The sequence below is a fragment of the Hibiscus syriacus genome, unplaced genomic scaffold (genome assembly GCF_006381635.1).
Source record: "Hibiscus syriacus cultivar Baekdansim isolate YM2019G1 unplaced genomic scaffold, ASM638163v2 tig00112344_pilon, whole genome shotgun sequence".
Taxonomy (NCBI): domain Eukaryota; kingdom Viridiplantae; phylum Streptophyta; class Magnoliopsida; order Malvales; family Malvaceae; genus Hibiscus; species Hibiscus syriacus.
In genome coordinates, this window is record NW_024063307.1 from 1,405,666 (window position 1) to 1,426,220 (window position 20,555).

General features: G+C 32.0%; 1 protein-coding gene and 1 pseudogene across 1 annotated transcript; one reads left to right on the top strand and one right to left on the bottom strand.

Annotated features, from left to right (window-relative positions):
• Window positions 1-7,348: 7,348 nt before the first annotated feature.
• LOC120178186 lies at window positions 7,349-9,557 on the top strand (annotated as a pseudogene).
• Window positions 9,558-9,724: 167 nt separating this feature from the next.
• On the bottom strand, window positions 9,725-13,005 carry LOC120178187 (protein NEOXANTHIN-DEFICIENT 1-like). Its single transcript, XM_039184119.1, has 10 exons — window positions 12,718-13,005; window positions 12,539-12,622; window positions 12,381-12,444; window positions 12,165-12,211; window positions 11,578-11,632; window positions 11,245-11,283; window positions 10,783-10,951; window positions 10,317-10,380; window positions 10,191-10,247; window positions 9,725-10,075 (listed from the first exon to the last, which is right to left on the bottom strand). The coding sequence occupies exons 1-10, from the start codon at window positions 12,780-12,782 to the stop codon at window positions 9,835-9,837; spliced, it is 885 nt and encodes a 294-aa protein (XP_039040050.1). The 5' UTR covers window positions 12,783-13,005; the 3' UTR covers window positions 9,725-9,834.
• Window positions 13,006-20,555: the final 7,550 nt, after the last annotated feature.

Consider the following 20,555-nt stretch of genomic DNA (forward strand, 5'->3'; position numbering starts at 1 on the left):
GCTGTGACTTTGCTTCCGCATACCTCAACAGCTGATCATCTCATGGTTTTGCATTACGCCAGAAACCCTAATTCCATTAATCTCCCACTCTGATGTCATGTATCATTCTTACTTAAGGTGTGCAAACCCATAATTTTTTCCTTATAAAATGCCTCTAATTGATGGAGAAAATAGTTCGAGAGGTGCCCTGCAATGGTGTTTTTTTTAAAGGGCGAGTAGCGTAAGCAAATTGTATTTGTTTTTTGCGACCTACGAAGTTACCAAGAAGACTCAGTTTCAAGATCAAAGAGGATATTCCTGGGAAGGTTTATGAAATCAAATAGAAATAATTAGGAAGGTTGAAATTTGAATTTATTAGAATATCATAACGAATAATTATTTATTTAAAATTTTAATTTGTATTTTAATATTTAAATTTACGAAATGAGTTAATATTTGAATAAAATAAATTTAAACACTAAAATATACAAATATTCAACCTATTAGGGTCTCAATATAATATAGAAAATAATGTAGATATATAATTTTCGTAATAATGTATGAACCGATGCTTTTGTATAGAATTTCTATTGGACCGTAGCACAAGCCCAGTGATTTGATGGCTTGGAGTTTTTGTTGGGCTTGCGTTTCATCATTATTATCATATATAGTGGCATTTTTGGTAAAATTGACCCAATACTGCATTTGATATAGTGATTTGAAACTTGTCACATGAGCATAACTAGTTCTAGTAAAATATACCTTTTATTAAAACTTATCACTCTGAGATTACAAAATCTAATAAATAAATGAATTTTTCGTCGAACGGTTCACGATCGGTTAATTTACATGCCTATCACCACCATATACCGGTATTCTTGGAAGGAGGTGGGTCGATATGGGTGCCCCACCGTTACCCCGGCCTGCCTTGATGGTCATGTGCACTAGAATTTATTAGTGAGCCCCAGCAAAAAGGTTCTTTCTTTTTGTGCGCATGGGGAAAGAAGATAAAGACACCTACAAGTTTCAATTTTTGGAAGGTTGAATTTTTCTTTGACCTATTCCCATGCCCTCGTATCAACAGTTTCTCACTTTTTTTCCTTCTGTTAAAATAGGGGTTGGTTGGGGGACTTGCTTTGCCTTAGAATAGTAAACCCAATGACCAATAAGTCCAACACTCGTATTTTTACTTAAGCGGTCGTGTCTGTTACTTGAAACAAGGTTGATGTTTATAACAAAACCAGCTGCAATTGTTTCATGTGTAAGGTGGTGTTTGTTTTTGAAGAGATAAAAGGTCTGCAGTCTGTGGACCACATCTGCAGACATCTACAGTATAAGAGGTGGACCGAAAGTCTGCAGTCTGTAAGAAGAAGACTGTTTGTTTTTTAACGTCTGCATACTGCTAAAATAAACTAAAATATAAAATAAACTGATTTTTTAAACTTAAAAGAGTTTTACAATACTGAAATTTAAATAATTTTAGTTTTATAATACTGAAATTTAAATAATTCATACAACTACAATAATAAATTTTTTAAAATAAATCAATTCATATTTTAAAATAAAATATGGAAATTTTATTTTAAAATAAGTCAATCCATATTTTAAAATAAAATGTTTCATATTTTAAAATAAATTAATCCATATTTTAAAATAAATCAATCCATATTTTAAAATAAATTTTTTCATATTTTAAAATAAATCAATCCATATTTTAAAATAAATTAATCCATATTTTAAAATAAATCAATCCATATTTTAAAATAAAATTTTCCATATTTTAAAATAAATCAATCCAAATTTTAAAATAAAATTTTCCATATTTTAAAATAAATCAATCCATATTTTAAAATAAAATTTTACATATTTTAAAATAAATCAATCCATATTTTAAAATAAATCAATCCATATTTTAAAATAAAATTTTTCATATTTTAAAATATTTTTTTCCATATTTTAAAATAAATCAATATATATTTTAAAATAAATTTTAAAATAGATTTAAATGATTTTAATTTTCTCGCAAATTATGTCTGCACCAAAAAAAGCTCGCGCAGATATTTAAAGAGCTTCTGTCTTCTAAAAAACAAACTAAGCCTAAATGTTTTGTCCATTCTGCTGCAAATAGCTTACTTCAACTATTGCATCCATAAATATAGTTAAGCTTGGGGCTGGGAATGGCCTTTTGAATGGTAGATCAGATGTTATATTCATCCAAAAAGCCCTTTTTCAAAGGTACACCATCGAGTGATTACAACAGATCGAAAAGCAAAAGGAATTTGGGGGGGGGGGGGCAGAATGATCAAAAACTATGACTCAAGGAATATTTTAAAATTTATATTTGTCTTGTGGGGTCTTATTTCTCTGTATGTTGGGAGAAAAGAGCATGGTTTTTAGAATCGGACTAGTTAACGAATCGATCATGTTATCGGTTCATTGATTCAATCGGTTGGAAGAACCGGACGACGTCATAATTATTTAAAAAATTAAATAAAAATATTTAATAAAAAATAATTTTTTATATCACAAGTCATATTCAAAGCAAGTCATAACATATATAAGTTAAAAACCATAAAATTAAGTGAAACAAAATGATTCAAATTAACTACAACATAATATTTAAGGTAAAACATATTAAATAATAAATATAATTATATAACTATAATTAAAAAATTAATTTGGGGTTAAAAAAATCATAACAAAATGATTTTGTTTGGTTTAATTTTTTTTTAAAACAATCTCACATGGTTAAGAAACATAGAAGAGCATCCCAAAAGTCTAAAGAGAAAATATGAGAATAAAATAATCTCACATTGCTAAGAAACATAGAAGCGCATCACAACTAACTTCTATAAATAATAGAGGTAATTTGGCATTCAAAATCATGGAGCCTTTTGGTGAGCATTGAGTGAACTAGCTCGAATTTTAGGCTTCAATCGAGCTTCTAATTTTTATTTGAGTTCAAGCCTTTTTGAGTTCAAGTTTCAATATTATATTTCGAGTTTGAGTTGAACTTGATAATTTTTAGCTTGTGAGTTTGAGTTAAGTTGAGCTTATTTTTAAAGTTTTCAAGTTCGAGTCGAGCTCAGCAATACTCGAGTTCGACTTGGCTCGTTTAACAAACGACGTTGTTTGGTTTAATTTTTTTAAATAAAAAAAACAAAAATCCCAATTTTTTCGGTTTTCAGCCGGTCCGGTTCGAACGGTTCAGCGATTCTGACCGGTTCACTAATAGCGGTTCAACCGATTTAGATTGAACCGGACTAAGTAACGATTTCCGGTTGAACCGGCCGGTCCGGTCCGGTTTTCAAAACAGAGGAAAAGAGGAAAAGAAAAACTCCAAAAAATTAAGGGAAGAACCAAAATGATGGAAATTAAACTAAGCTTTGGCTCGGCTGAGTCCAACACCACCCACAAAGGCGTGAGCTTTATGCTCCATTTTCCCAAGCTTGGTGTTCTCTGTGCTTTCACTTCAGGTCAGTGACCCGTGCTTTTGAGTTGAATTTCATCGGTGCTGTGGGAATGGTGGCCGGGTTAAACTTTTCGTTTCGACCTAGAAAGGAAAGGAAATACTGTAGTAGGACAAATAGAGCTATACGGTAATTCCAGTTGAGGGTAGCTTAGATAATTAATACAATCCATAGAAAATCTTTTAAAGACTAAAAAGCACTGTTCAGATTCACCAAAAATCTGTTAGATTTGTGCTGAAATAATCTAATCAACATAAAATCTTCCAAAGACGCAGTCAAAAAACATGTCTTCTATCATTTTAAACCTATAAAAAGTGTGCTTAATCACTCGTGTCTCTCTTCTTACTAATGAAAACATTCATCTTATTAATCCAACATGTTGTATGTAAAAGACGCTTCCTGTAATGCAACATAATTTGTAAATAATTTAAATAAGAGTATTTTTTGAGTAAAAAAAATGTTATTTTCCCTGTAACAACACAATATATCTATAATGCTACTAAATTAAAACTGATAGTAACATAAGAAGAACAAAGTGTTCTTTGACAGTTTGACTTACTGTATCTATTTTCATGTTCAATTTTCGTAAATTCCTTCCTTCAAAGTATAATATATTGAGCGGATTTCTTCTTCCAGTTAGGCATGTAAACGAACACAATGGAGATATGTTCATGTTCGTTAGTTTAATTTTAACCGAACAAATACGAACATAAATTAACAAAAAATTTCTTGTTCATGTTCATTCGTTAAGGAATGTAGTTTGTTCGTGTTCGTTCATTTAAATGATAAACGAAAACAAATGAACAAACATAAACGAACGAATGTAAACGAACATAAACGAATGGATGTAAACGAATAGAAACGAACACAAACGAACGATGGTTAACGAACATAAACAAACGTAAACGAACATAAATTAACAAAACAAACAAACATAAATGAATTTATTTTACAACAAGATCTCGAGGTCTTGAAAAAGATTTATTCTGAGGCTCCGACCGAATCATCTTCGGTGATTCAGTGAAGAGCACTAGACAGCAGTGGACAAAGATCAAATAACGTGAGGCGTGAGCTATGAGATTGAAATTTGAAAATATATTTTTTTCTTCTTTCTTAACAATTTTAGGATTATATTTTATTTAATTTTTTGGATATTTTTATTTGAATTTAAAATTGATTAAATTTTAAATATTAATATATATCAAATTAAAATTTATTGGGCCTTAATATTTTAAATGAGACTAGAGAGATTGGCCTAAACATAAATAAACGGACATAAACGAACGAAAATAAACGAACATAAATGAACATAAACGAATGAACATAAACGAATGTACATAAATGAATAAACATATTACCGAACGTTCACGAACGTAAATGAATGAACGAGCTCTCTATTCATGTTCGTTCATTTAATTAAACGAACACAAAATCTTGTTCATGTTTGTTCGTTTAGTAAATAAACGAACTTCCAGCCTAACGGTTCATGAATAGTTCGTTGAACGTTCGGATCATTTACAGGTCCGTTCTTCCTCCTCTATCGTCCCTTTTTTTCTTTTTTTTAACTTGTGTCAATTTTATTGATCAATCCAACTTTTTCTTTTTTTAATTTTATTTAACCTGCGGCGACACTGATTTTGATGTTGGTTGCTGCCGACCGATTATCTTTTTTCTTTATTTTTTTTAAATTTTTTAATAAGAATATTTATGTCTTTATGGTACATTTATCTTTTTCTTTGTGACACGTTTTTCTCTGTCTTTTGGTAGCTTACGGTTTTTTTTGTCGTTATTTTCGATTATCTTTTTTCTCAGGGTTGAATTTGATATCGCCACGACTAATCAAGATGACGATTATTTGTTTCATGTTGATCTTCCCTACTTTAGACCCTCATATTGATTTGGATACGCGTTTTGAGTTCATGGATAGTTTTTTCATGTCGCTCGACTCAAATTTGCAATTTTTCGATGGTTTTCAGTAACTTCATCCCCTTTTGTGGTTCGTTTACCGATGTAATCAAATTTGTTCATATCTTTATTTTGTTCAATCATTGTTTAGATTTTTTTAATCTTTTTTTTGTCATTGTGTAATCTAAGTGACTAGTTTTACTGTCAATGGTTATAGGAAAATGTCCTAATTATAATTTAGTTTATATTTACGGTTATGCTTGTAAATCTTCATTGTAATTCTACATATTTTCTATTTTTAATAAAACTTGCGGATTTTTATAAAAAAAATATTGTACCATACTACCATTATACTTTAACACTAGACTAGTGAAAGAAGTATTTCTATATTCTAAGTCAAAAAAAGATAAACTACGCGTTTAGTGTCTAAATTATCAATTTTGGCAAGTTTTATTACTTAAACTTTTAATTTTTCAAAATCATACTTAATGTTTAGTTTTTGTTTCATTTTAGTATTCGTTAAAAACTTAACGTTAAGTTTTGAAAAAAATTATAAGTTTAGGTACTAAACGGACCAAAACTAATAGTTTAGGTACTAAACACAATTAAATTTCTAATGGCGGTACTAAAATGAAACAAAAACTAAACGTTATGTATGATTTTGAAAAAAATAAAAGTTTAGGTTTTAAAACATTCTAAAATTAATAGTTTAGATAGTAAACACGTAGTTTACCCCCCAAAAAGGGTAAATTACACCGTTCCTCACCGAACTATGATATATCTCCTATTTTCCTAACCTAACTTTTAATTTTTCTATTTTGCTCATTGAACTTACAGATTTAATCATTTTGCTCTTTCTCACATTAACTCTCTAAAGTTTTGAAGATGTGGCAATCTTTTTTAATATAAAATAATTGAGAAAATAACAAAAAATTAGAATGTGGTCGGATGCCACCGTCGATCACCATAGATGGTGGTCGTTCAATCCCAAATTTCATGAGTCTATTCGCCTTGATATCGTGATTTTGAATCCGACCTCTATTTTGTCAAAGCTTACTTCAGGGTCCACGAATTTGAGATTAAAAATGAGGGAGTCAAAATGTTTCAGTAGAGATCCAAGTGTTTTGGTATATTTTCTGGTGAAACAACTACCAGATTTAGACTTAGGGGTCAAGATGAATCGACTCATGAAATTTAGGACCGAACAACCACCATCAATAACGGTGGAAGGTGGTCGGAATAAAAAATAGCTGGTAGTCGGCAGAGAGAAAATGAAGAAGAAAATAAAAAAGGTAAATTACACAATTCCTCACTGAACTTTACTCCTTCTCCTATTTTACTCATCGAACTTTCAATATAGGATTCGAAATGTCGTTGTTTTGATGTATATTTGAGTTTTCAGAACCAATTCGTTTTGATGCTTGTGTCATATCATAATGCCGTTAAATAATTAACGGCACAATGAGCAAAATGATTTAATTTGTAAAGTTCAGTGAACAAAATAGAAAAAGTAAAAGTTGGACGAAAAAATAGGAGAGAGAGTATAGTTAAATAAAGAACTATATAATTTACCAAAAAAAAAATAGTTACTACTTCCAAATTCTAACACAATAAAGCAAAAAGCAGTGGAGCTTTAAAAATCACAACCCCTCCTTTTCCCTGTTAGCCGCATTACTGTCGTTCTGTTCACCATTAACTCCAGCAAGCCGATTCTCCAAGTTAAGAGAAAGTGAACCAAAAATCTACCCAACAAGCATCTGTTTCAGCTCCTAAACACTACAACTACACTTCTTTTTAGTTTTTATCATTATTATACAAATAAATGTAATAGAATAGTAACAAAACAACACCAACCCTCTTTATAAAATCCAACTCCACTAGGCAAGCATTGTCGTTTAACTCACTTTTCTTCTTCCTCTTCTCCTCTCCCTTTCTCACTCTGAGTTTTCCTTTTTGGTCAATCTTTTTATTTTCTCTGTAGTCTTATCCGAGAACGAGAAGAATACACCATGAATTGTTTAGGCTGGAGATCAGTGGCATTGGGACTAATTCTACTTGAGGTTTTGTTTTCTGACCAAGTCGAGTGTTTTCCGGGTCTGTTTGATCGGATATCTGGATTACCGGGTCAACCGGAAGTCGAGTTCCAACAGTACTCGGGCTATGTGAGCATTGATGGGAAGAAACAGAGAGCTTTGTTTTACTATTTTGCAGAAGCTGAAATGGATCCAGCTTCCAAGCCTCTTGTCCTCTGGCTCAATGGAGGTTTCTTCAATATCTCATTCTCAGGCTACAAAAATGATGCATCTTTTACGTTTTTTTACAAGTTTCCCTGTTGTAAAAATTACAGGGCCTGGATGCTCTTCACTGGGAGTCGGAGCATTTTCTGAGAATGGACCGTTTAGGCCTAGTGGGAAAGTGCTGGTCAAGAACGAATATAGCTGGAACAGAGGTATACATTTTTTTAATAGTCTGGTTGATTACAAGTAGTATATGTTTCTAGTCTGGTTTTTTTAATAGCTGGAACAGAGGAATACATCTTTCTAAGTTATTGATACCGCGCGCGAGTGAATCTTTCTTAATTGTTGCATGTTATTGTTGTTGGCCTTTTTTAATCTTATAAACACCTGCGCAAGTTGATTGCTTAGCAAACTCATTGTTTTTGCAGAGGCCAATATGTTGTATCTGGAGGCCCCAATTGGAGTTGGTTTCTCTTATTCTGTAGACGACTCCTCTTCTGAGTCTGTTAATGACAAAATCACTGGTAAAACTCTCCATTCTAAACCCCATTTTCTTAATGTTTTAGTAATGCAATGTTCATTGTTCACTGTTCTTGTTTTGCTTCTTCTTCTTCTTTTTCTTCTTTCTCTCCTTGTCTTAAAAAAGTTCAATCTTTCAAACTTTCTCTTCGTTGATGTAGCTAGGGACAATCTGGTGTTTTTGCAAAATTGGTTCCTCAAATTCCCCCACTACAGGAATAGAAGCCTCTTCATTACAGGGGAAAGCTATGCTGGTATCATTTTGCTTCACTGTAAAATATTATTACTGTTTCTTTCACTGTGAAATGTGACTCATCACTGAGTTCGTTTTTTCTTATTGTCATGTCTAAAACCAGGTCATTATATACCGCAGCTGGCAGAACTTATAATTCAGTTTAATAAGAAGGAAAAGTTGTTCAATTTGAAAGGAATAGCTGTAAGTAGTTCTGCAAAGAAATTTCAGTACTTTTTCTGGTGTCTTTTTTTTTTATTTTCTATTTAATATCTATTCCTGTTTGTTCCACTTGATTGCAGCTTGGTAATCCTGTTTTAGAATTTGCTATTGATTTTAATTCGAGGGCTGAATTCTTCTGGTCTCATGGACTAATATCGGATTCGACATACAAACTGTTCACCACTTCTTGTAATTACTCGAGATATGTCAGCGAGTATTATCGAGGGAATGTTTCTCCGATTTGTTCGAGGGTGATGAGTCAAGTCAGTATCGAAACCAGTCAATTCGTCGACAAGTATGATGTTACCCTTGATGTCTGTATATCATCCGTGCTCTCGCAGTCCAAAATCCTTACTCCCCAAGTGAGTTCGATTTTATAATTTTCGTAAACTCAAAATGTCTTTAACTAATGATCTAGTTCTAATCCTTGCTACTTGTTTCTAACTTGGTTTCTTTGTCCAAACAGCAAGTTGGTGACACAATAGATGTTTGTGTAGAAGATGAAACTGTAAATTACTTAAACAGGCAAGATGTGCAGAAGGCTCTCCATGCTCGTCTTGTCGGAGTCCGTAAATGGAATGTTTGCAGCAAGTAATTCTCTTCTGCAGAATTCATATCCAAGATTTACCTTGTTTATTTGGATTTGAGATTGTGTGTTCATATATCTTCCTTGTTATTTTCCCTTCAGTGTCCTAGACTATGAACTGCTCGATATTGAGATACCGACGGTCACCATTGTTGGCAGAATCGTGAAGGCAGGAATCCCGGTCATGGTGTATAGGTAAATGGTCCTCTGTGAAAGCTTTCTTTCATGTTCCTCCGAATATTTTCTTTCATGGTGTATAGGTAAATGGTGTATAGGTTTATGGTAATTTCCTATCTTTTGCCACAATTAGAGGAGCATCTCATGAAGCTCCATTCTCGCAGCCCGAGAGATCACTAGTTCTGTTCAAGGCGTTTCTGGACGGTCGGCCATTGCCAGAAGCATTCTGATCTTCTCAACGGATATAGATTGTAAGTTCGGTTGCTGAGTCCGAAAAACTGAAGATTGCATTTGTTTGTTTGTTCCTTGGTTTCTTATCACTTAAATGCTGTAACATTTTTGTAGATCTCTCGACTGTGTCAAGTAAAGGACATACGTATATGTGTGTTTGTGTATGTATATATATAAACCCTGGTTTATGCCTTAATGGAATCTTTCTGGAGTCTAGAATCTTATTACGTTGATGTGATAGCAAGAAGAAAAAAAAGAGCACAATGGGGGTGATGGTCAAGCAGCTGGTAAAGAGCTTGTAGAGTTGGTGGATAGCATGGTGGGAGCTTCAACTTGCATTTCCAAGCAATTGAACTCCAAAGCTAGTATAGGCTTCGATAACATAACCGATATGCTGAGGTTTCTTCCGTTATCTGCCGCGTCCTCAGCTGTATACTCTCCGCTTTCTGAATCAACATTTCTTTCCTTCTTTAATGGTGATGGCCCTGATATTTTTGCTGGTCGCACCGCTCGTACTCTATCATGTCAAATATTCACAAATTACTTCATGTCGACACCGTTAAGATTTGACAAACATTTGGGCACTAATGACCATAATGCAAAGTTCATTACTGCAGCAAATATAATCATACCTGCAGGCAAGGCGACATGCATACTTCAAAAGGTTGGGGTTATACTCTGTTTGGCCACTATAATTTCACAACAATTAAATTAACATCTACTTCAATTAGTGAAATATAAATCATGTAGAAGATTACCTAAAGCTTGGAAGTGACATTCTGATCGATGGACCCATCCATTTTTTGAATTTCGGAGTAGGCACTGAAATCACCAAGATTTTACCATAAAAAAATAAGTATTAATGCCAGAAGCAAAGAGAAGATATCATGATCATGACCATCAGGTGTATTTAAGCACAATTTGCAGTAATTTAATTCACGCAAGCGATAAAGCGATGCTTCACTTGGGATAATGGATAATGCCAAGGAACTAGGATGGCCATTACATCAAGCAAAACACAGCTTAACCATAAAGGAAAACTCAGAACTAATAACATAATATTGCATTGCCCAAGAAGTTAATTCTAGCCTATCAAAAAGTGCTTGACTAACTAGCCTAAAGCTTTGTTTTTTTTTCTTTCAGATGCATCATTGTACAGCATGGCATGAAGAGGTATGAGAAGTCATCACATGATTCACATCAGTACGGTGAGTATGAACTCACCATCAGTTATAAGTTTGATATTACAGATATCCGATGAAGTGGGACCCAAAACTTCCGTCACCTGAACGTCCATACAGTCTTTAGAGGGGCGGCTTGTAGAACTCACACCAATCATGTTTAGAAAGCCACCAATTCTGTCCTTTGTTTGTCTAGGAACTGGTGTAATTCTCTGTTTCAAAAAAATAACGTATAAAATATGAATCACAAAACGAAAATAAACATGAAAAGGTCTATCTTTCCACATTCATTGTATTGCCTGTGCCCTAGCAACATATGAAAAAGGGAACAACTGCGGAGCAAAATGAATTTTTAGAAGCATCCTTGATCCTAATTAATAAAATAGCAATGAAGTTGATACATGAACTCTCACAAAATCTGTATGGTGCTATACATTTTTAGACCGATCTTATATAAAAGAGAATTGTGCCAGAGATACTGTCAATCGGGTAGGACGAGGAGTACCTTTGAAAATCTGGCTACCTGACTTGGAAGCCCTACATCCTGCCACAACGGAAAATAGAAACAAAAAACACCGATGCAAGTTCAAACTTCAATTAGTACAAGTAAAGGAATTATGGCATCAGTTACTTTAAAAATGCATCTTGTTCACTGGGTGTAGCAGGAGCTCTGCATATGCAACAGTCATATGTCGAACCATTGGAGATGCAAGAGTGAAGATCAACTTGTATGTTGGAGGTGTAGAGATAGAATTAAAGTTATATACAGTAAATTTGGCCAGGTATCTCTTTTAAGTTGGTAAGAAGACCATCTTAGTCTAAAACTTCAATGTCTTACCTTCCGTCCATGGTGACAAGCTTCTTCACTGTTTACAAGAACCCTGGCTGCCCATCTGCTCAAATTTGAATAAGGAAAACAAAAAAGAAGAATATGCAATTAGTTCAAATACAGAAAGGAAATAGAAGAAGGATACACATAAGACAAGGCTTGCATGAAACGATGAGAGGAAACAAGGAAATGCATGAATCTGACAGGCTTCCTTCTAAAAAATTGCAACTTGCTTATGCCACTCGAGGAAGCATATAGCAAATGTGACTAACAACACTGAATGATTCCCTTTTTCAGCATGAACAAATAAAATGGCTGCATAATTAAAATAAAAAAAGTACCAAGACATTCAAGTTATAAAAGTTGACCGGCCAACATGATTGGTGATAAAGTTAAACCAATATGAGTGGTGGGCCACCACCTAATTTCCGTATCCAATTGGTTTTGGCTAAGCTCAGTTCAAACCTTAGGCAAATTGATACATGAATACTCAAAGTAGGGCCATGGAATTCACTGGATGATGCATTTTCTCCATACATGATACACAATGAACTACGCTTTTAATCAGTCCCAACCAAAGAGTGCAGAAAACATACGCGCAAGAAGTCGGCGGATTCCACACGATCCCTGCGATCACCACAAGCTGGCAAAGAAACAGTTGATATGTGATCACTTTTAACTGTTACTTCATGTTTTGTACAGGATAATAATATTATCTCTAATACTACAAGCGAACAACCGACTTCCTAGGCACAGAGCAATGAGCTTATGAAATTAGGAGAAACTGGTTGAAAATGAGAGTGTTATGGAACCTCATCAAAGACGCCGGCAGGGCTGTGATCGTAGTTGGCGAGGAAAAAACCACCCAATGTGTACCTGCATTGTGCATGCGTTTGATTAATTGGTGGGGGAAAAAAACGCACACAATCAACCCCCATAGAGTTAGTTAACCAGGTAAAAATAAGACTACCCAAAAGCTTCAACCAGGCGGAGCTTCTTTGGGATGAATGCTCTAGCGGTTTCAGCTTTCACAAGATGGAGTTGATACAAGGCACTGGAGACAGATGAAATTCACATAATTCAAGAACCAAATAACAGGAATGGAAAGCTTCTTACATTTTTTGTTTTACAAGGACTGAAACACTTTACCTGCCTTTGAAAATCCACGGTGGACTGCCATAGCCTGTTGAGCTTTTTGTTTCTCCCGAACCCATCAACCTCTCTGCTGAGAAACTGATTTCTTGAACCCACTAGCTTGTATTATTGCAGAAACACAAAATCAATACAGAAAGGATGAGGAAGAAGGGAAAGGAGGAGAAAGTGAAGACAAAGGAGTTTCCCCGGGGGGGCTGAGATTAAGTTGAAAGACGATGAAAGAGGGAGACTTTATTTCAGGCAGGCAGGCGGTGTTAAGTTAAGGGAGTGGATAGGCTTTATCTCCACATCCGTTCTTTTAACTGAAAAATACCATTACCAGGCACACAGGACACAGCCCCCCTTATGTTTTAACTCAGCCTGTCTTCTCCCAAAACCACCTTTATTCACTGCTTCCTACATTTTCTCTCTCTTTATTTATCTACATGCTAAGTCAAGTGCATTAATTCACTATTTAATTGTATCATATGTCCCTAAATTAGAATCTTTATTTTAAATTGGTCCTTAAATTTTTGGATATTTCAATTTTATCCCTAAACTCCTTAAACTTTTGAACATTCTAATTTCATCTCTAACCTACGATCCTCTTTCTAAATTAGTCCCCAAACTTTTTAATATCCCAATTTTTACCACAAATTCATCCAAATATGTAATTAGTTTCAATCATAATTTAACCTAAAATTTGTTTTTCTCAAGCATATATTAATATAACTTCACCTAATGATTTTATTAACAAGGGATGTGATTAGTATATACATATAGTTTGGGATGAAATTGGAATGTTCAAAAAGTTTGGGGATCAATTTAGAATGAAGGTCATAATTTAGGGATGAAATTGAAATATTCAAAATTTTGAGGACTAATTTAGTATTATAGTCATAATTAAGGGATGAAATTAAAATATTTAAAAGTTTAGGACCAATTTAAAATAAAAATCATACTTATGTGATACAATTAACTCTCAATTCATTAAAATAAAAAATTACAAGTCTTTTATTAATTTTTAAAATTTAACTCTTTACCATATATCACTATTAATAACAAAAATTTAGGTTTTTATTGGGGAGTATATATGACTTTGATTCCAAGTTTCAATCAAAAATGATTTTAAAAGATTGATTTTTTTGAGAAAATTTAAATTTGGGTAAGATTTTTTAAGGTTAAGGTAGAATTCGAATTTAGAGTAAAAAAATATTTGGTTCGAATTAACCTAAGATAATAGTATAATTAGTCCTTATATGTTTAAAGATAATTACAATAATATCACTCTCTATGGTTTTTTTTTCCAATTAGATCTCTATTTTTCTAATAAAATGATAACTTATATATATGTGTGTGTGTATTTATATATCTGACCAAGCCAACTTAGGTATAAATTTTTATTTAGAAAATTAGATTGGGTTTCGAATCGGATAAAATTTCACTAAACATGAATTAAATTTGAGTGACAGATGAAGAAATATAATACTTAGATCGAATTTAAATTAATAAAAGGTTTAACCTCATTCAACAAATTTTTATCTTTAATTTTGACATGTTTTTAAAAAGTTAGCTATTTTAATTTTTGTTAGTATCTAAATTCTATTCTCACCTTATTTAAATCATGCATGGATTTTTTAATTAATAACAATTATGATATTAAAAGTGAAATAGAAATATTTGACACGTGACATGTCTGAACAAGTAATATTAAAATTTAAGATAAATTACATGATTGATTACTTTTATTTTAGTTTTATATAATTTTTCATTAAATTTTAAAAATATATTATTTGATTTTTTTATTTGATTAAGACGTTATTACTTTTATTTGACTTCTCATTAACGATAATCAAAATTTCAATTGACTAAACATTTAAGAGTCAATAAGGTAAGTGACCACGTCTTAATTAAACAAAGCTTAATACAAAAATAAGTGTTCAAACTATACTTCGAAATACAATTTGGTGTCTAAATTTTTTTCGCTAATAATAAGTTCCTAATATTTTCTTTGTTACTATTTTAGGTGTTCGGGCATTAACAGCAATTAAAAATCTCCTTTAAGTGACACATGTCACGTTTTGGTAATTTTGGTAATTTTATTTAAAATAAAAAAAATTTTTTTTAAAAAAACTATTTTTTTCAAATCTTTTTAAAAAATAAAACTTTTAAAACCTTAATTTTAATCTCTTTGCCACCGCAAGTCGCACCAACGCTATCAATCGGTCAAACACCTAACGACGTGTGACTAGACAACCACCCATGACCAAAACCCATATACTTTCGTAACTGGTAGAACACCCCAAAATGGAGTAAATGAAATATTTTATTTTAGGGTTTTGAATCACTAAAAATCCCTTAGACCGATCATGATTGTTGAACTATGTTTTATAATATTTTGATATAACAAATTAAGGGAAAATGTTTTTTGGACTTGATTGAATTTATTCAAAGTTTTCAAAAATAATTCAAAGGCCATTAAACTAAAATTTGAGCAATAACAGTTTTTCACGTACGTAGTACCGATACTCTTCTTACAGTATCGATACTACATGAACAATATCGATACTATTTATGTTGTACCGATACCAAAGGTAAGAGAAGTATCAATACAATCTAAGTAGTATTGATACCGCCAAGTGTTTTCCAAATTGATCAAATTTCAGAATACAAAATAGGTACTGATATCCAAAGGGGTACCGATACTACTTTACACAGTAGTATCAATACCATGATCATAGTATCAATACTTTCAAGCCCAATGGTTTTCAACGGCTAGTTTTATTTAAAAATTACAAAGGTAGTACCGATACTCATTAAATGAGTATTGATAGCCCCTGTCCTCTGCATTTTTATTTTGCAGGAATTTCATCCCCAACGGTTCCAAAACACTCCCAACGCTACAAACTTATTACAACATATAAATACAAGTTCAAGACACTTGAAGAAGGTTACCAACACCTATTCAAGCATTCACACACAAGAGAAAAGTTGTTCATTCATTATTTTTTATTTCTCTTGTAAATATTTGTGTTTTGAGCTTAATTGTATATCTTTAGGTTTTGTTTTTGTGGGCTAAATATTTGTAAACACTAACCTATAGAGGTCTTCTTGTTTACACATTTTATTCATTTGTAAAAGGGGAGAGTTTTATCTTAGCCAAGTAAAAACAGAAGGATTTATAAAGGTTATCTCTTTATCATACAAAAAGAAAGAACAAATTAGTGAATTTGTTAGAAAATACTTGGTGATGAGCTAAGGTAGTGGATGTAGACTTTGATTAAAAATGTCGAACTACTATAAATCTTTGTGCATCAATTTTATCATCCTTAAATCTCCTTAATCCCTAAATTTTTCTCAAAATCACTTCACCCCTCTTGACAAATTATTTGGTTGTTCATTTGAGCTTCATTGAAAATCCCAACAGTGATAATCGATCATTTAATCAGATATGTAGGTCAATTATGGTAGTCAGCCTTTGGCTGTTTGAGAAGGTTAAAGGGGGAGAAGGGAGAAGGGGGAGGGAGAAGGAGAAGGAGAAGGAGAAGGAGAACACGAGCTTTTTTTAAATAAAAAATATTTTTATTTTTTATTTTTTAAATAAATTCTTAAAATTATCAAAACGTGACACATGCCACTTAACGGAGTTTTTAATGGTGGTTAACGCCTGAGCACCTAAAATGGTAACAAAAAAATGTTATACATCTTTTATTAGCGAAAAATTCTTTACAAACCAAATTGTATTTCGATGTATAATTTTGACACTTATTTATATAGTAAGCCATTAAATAAAAATGAACATAACCACATCTTAATTAAATAAAAATAAAAACGATCTAATATTTATATATTTTTTAAATCTAATGAAGAAAATGTATAAAATTTAAACGAAAATGATCAATCATCCAATTTATCTCAAAATTTAAGGCCTTACTTAATAGTTTCAACTATGCCTAGTTTCCTACCATTTAAGTAAAAAGTATTTAAGCCTAGTTTGTCTGATTAAGGGGTTGTTTGTTTACTTCAGAATGATTAAGCGCTGAATGATTCAGAGGCTCTGTATGAATTAGCTCTGAATGTGACATGCTATTTGATAATGGCTCTGAATCATTCAGAATGTACTTTGATGCTGAATCATTTAACATTGTTTTGTTGAATCAGTCAGCACTGAATCATTAAGAGGAGAGAAACAAACACGCTAAATATTGAACGATTCAACATTCAACGTTGAATAGTTTCATTTAAAGCCAAACAAACAGCCCCTAAGTTAATATTATTTTCTTACAAAACACGTGTTATAATTTCTTTATTATTTTTTGGGAGGAATTGAAAATCTATTTAATTTCCAACAATGAACGTGAGGTCCTTCCCTTCGTGATTATATCACCATCATGTCAACATAATTAAAGCTCCAAAATCTTCCCAATCTATATGGGAAAGAACAAAATAAGGTACCCTATAAAGTCTAGAGGTGGTGGATCAATTGAGGAGATGGATTAGAGTCGTCTTCAGACTTTATACCCAATCTATGTGGGAGAGAACAAAATAAGATACCCTATAAAGTCTAGCCGTAGTAGATCAATGGAGGAGACAGATTAGAGTCGTCTTCAGACTTTATACCCAATCTATGTGGGAAAGAACAAAATAAGGTAACCTGTAAAGTCTAGCCGTAGTAGATCAATGGAGGAGACGGATTAGAGTCGTCTTCAGACTTTATACCCAATCTATGTGGGAAAGAACAAAATAAGGTAGCCTTTAAAGTCTAGCCGTGGTAGATCAATTGAGGAGACGGATTAGAGTCGTCTTCAAACTTTATATTGAATCAATTTCAAAACAATTAACTATATTTGGTTAAAATTTGTTCTATATTATTCAGAAAAAAATAACAACAAAATAATTCGATTAGATTAAAATAATCAATTTAGTTTATTGAAATTTAAAACCCATTAAATAGTTTAATAATAAAAAAGAATATTATTTTTTTTAAAAGTCATTAGTTTGAGAACGTGTATATACATAATATTTAAATATTATTAATTGACAGAAAATATCTTATAATTATATTATCTGTTTCATTAATTTCTCCAAATCTACATGTTCATTGGCAGCCACGTAACCTACATCACATTTACAATTTGCCAAACAGCATTGACTTTCGTGCTGTTTCAGTTAAATTTAGTTTTCAGCCACAAAAGTGGACTACTTTTTTATTTCATATTTATCGTCGGCCTTCAGTTTTATTCAATTTACATTTCTATTATTTACATTTCTCTCTCTCTTTAATTTTAGTTCTTTAGTTTACAATATTTACATTTCGTCCTCTAAATTCAATTTTTTTTAAATTTTCTATATTTTCTTAATATAAGCTTTACTTTCTGTTTTCTTTTATTTTGGTCCTTTATTTGATGGATTTTAGTTTCAGCTCTGTGTTTTGAATTATTCCAGTTTAGTCCCTTATTTTTTTAATTGCTTTTAATTTTGATTGCAACTTACTGTCCTTTTAATTTAGTCCTTTATAGATTACTTAGATTTTAGATTTGGCCTTTAGGACTAGGTTCTCTTTAATTTAGTGTCTGAACTTTTTAATTAGGTGAATATTCAATTTGATTTTTGCTTTCATGCCCGAAGTTCCATTTTAATTATTCGATTCCATAATTTATTAAAATTGGATAGGATTAATATTAGAGTCTATAGTTTAAGTTCAAACCTTTTAAGTCCCTTTTAATTTCATAATTTAACACTTTAGTTAGAATGAGACCTTAATTAATTCACCTAAGTGGTGTTTGGTTCGCATGAATCCCTTAGAATTAGGGGGAATTGGAATCCAATTCCACCACTTTTCCATGTTTGGTTCAAGTTTTCCAAGGGTTAGAATCCCTCATAGCTTCAACATTCCATTAAATGTGGGAAAGTGAATTCCATCCAAGAATGGATGGAATTCAATTCCCTTGTTGGAGGGAATTGAAATTTGACATACTACCCTCATTAATCTTTTGGTAACTTATTTATATATTGAATAAAAATATTTTTTTATTATTTCGGGTCGGGTTTCTAATTCATATATTCGGGTCGGGTCCGGTGAAACTTTATTTTGGTCGGGTCGGGTCGAGTTTGGGTTTAGGGTGAAAAATACTCGACCCAAAAATATATATAATTTTACCTTATATATTTAGGAATAATTACAATAATACCCCTCTATATATAATTTTTTTCAATTAAGTCACTGTTTTTATTGAATAAAAATAATTTTTTATTATTTCGGGTCGGGTCGAATTTCTAATTCATATATTCGGGTCGGGTCGGGTGAAACTTTATTTTGGTCGGGTCGCGTCGGTTTTTTTTAAGTTTAATATTCGGGTCGGGTTTAGGGTGAAAAATACCCGACCCGACCCGACCCAAAAATATATAATTTTACCTTATATATTTAGGAATAATTACAATAATACCCCTCTATATATTTTTTCCCAATTAAGTCACTGTTTTTATTGAATACAAATATTTTTTTATTATTTCGGGTCGGGTTTCTAATTCATATATTCAGGTTGGGTCGGGTGAAACTTTATTTTGGTCGGGTTGGGTCTCGGATGGAGGTTCCTTTGTTCTCGGATCGGGTCGGTGGACCAAAAACCCAACCCAACCCATTGCCATCCCTAATTGGGATGATTTTAACTTATGATGTTTATTAGCATGATTTTTATAATTTATTGAAATGAATAATCAATAAATAAAATTAAAATTTATTTTTTTTAAACTTTTATAATATATTACTACATGTAATTTATAAAACAAACTAAAATTAAGCAAAAAAACAAGAAGGACAATCCTGTCATTTTACATTACTGAAATCAAATTCATCTGACATGTCTGCGAACCAAACAGAATATTGAATTGGATTCCAATTCTTGATAGATTCTAATTCCTTCACAGATTCCAATTCCATCATAAACATTCTAGCGAACCAAACGCAACCCTAGTGTAATTAGATCTAATAATAGGTTGTTTGATTGCACATTTTAATTTCAAAATAAGACAATGTTCATTTATTAGAGGATTAATAGTGTATTTTCGCTTTTTCCAAGGGTTAACCACTATTGATTTCCGGAATAAATAGACATCATTTTCAAAACTCTGCATCATATTTTTTTAAATTATTAAGGTAATGTTCTTTTATTGAGATTGATAACGAAACATTCGTTAGTGCTTGGGGTGGTCATTATTGATATCAGTAAATCAACATTTTTTTTAAAATTTTCATACATAGTGGGTTTTAAATTAAATGAAGTTTTAAACTCAAAATTTTCGATTTTAAAACATAAGATAATCAATTAGGTACCAATTTTTTGGGCGTTGTGGAGGTGTTAATCATTCCTCACACGTAACTGACTTCCAAACCCGTTTTATGATTTCACAAACCAAAATATCAGTATTTGATAAAATAAATTATGTTTTTATTAAAATTACCAGATTTTAAATGTTTCAATCTCACTTTAAAAATGATTAGTGACAACTCTTATATTTTCACAAAAATAATTTCAACAATCTCATGTTGTAAATAGCCGACATTTCCTACCAAAAGGTCGGTCACAACAAAAGTACTTTTACTGAGTGGGATTGACACGTCGTCAAAGCGCATTTTATAAATTACGTCTTATTGTCATGTTGTTCGGTTGTGGTAGTTCTGTTGTACGACAACTTAATATACGGCTTAAGGAACGATGCTACCGGAAATGTTAAAGAAAATTTAACATTTTCGGTAAAGCGCTACCTAAAACATTTTTTTTGTCATAAATGTTAATTTCGCTACCTAATTTACGATAAAAAATAATATTTTAAGTAGAAAAAATATTATTTTA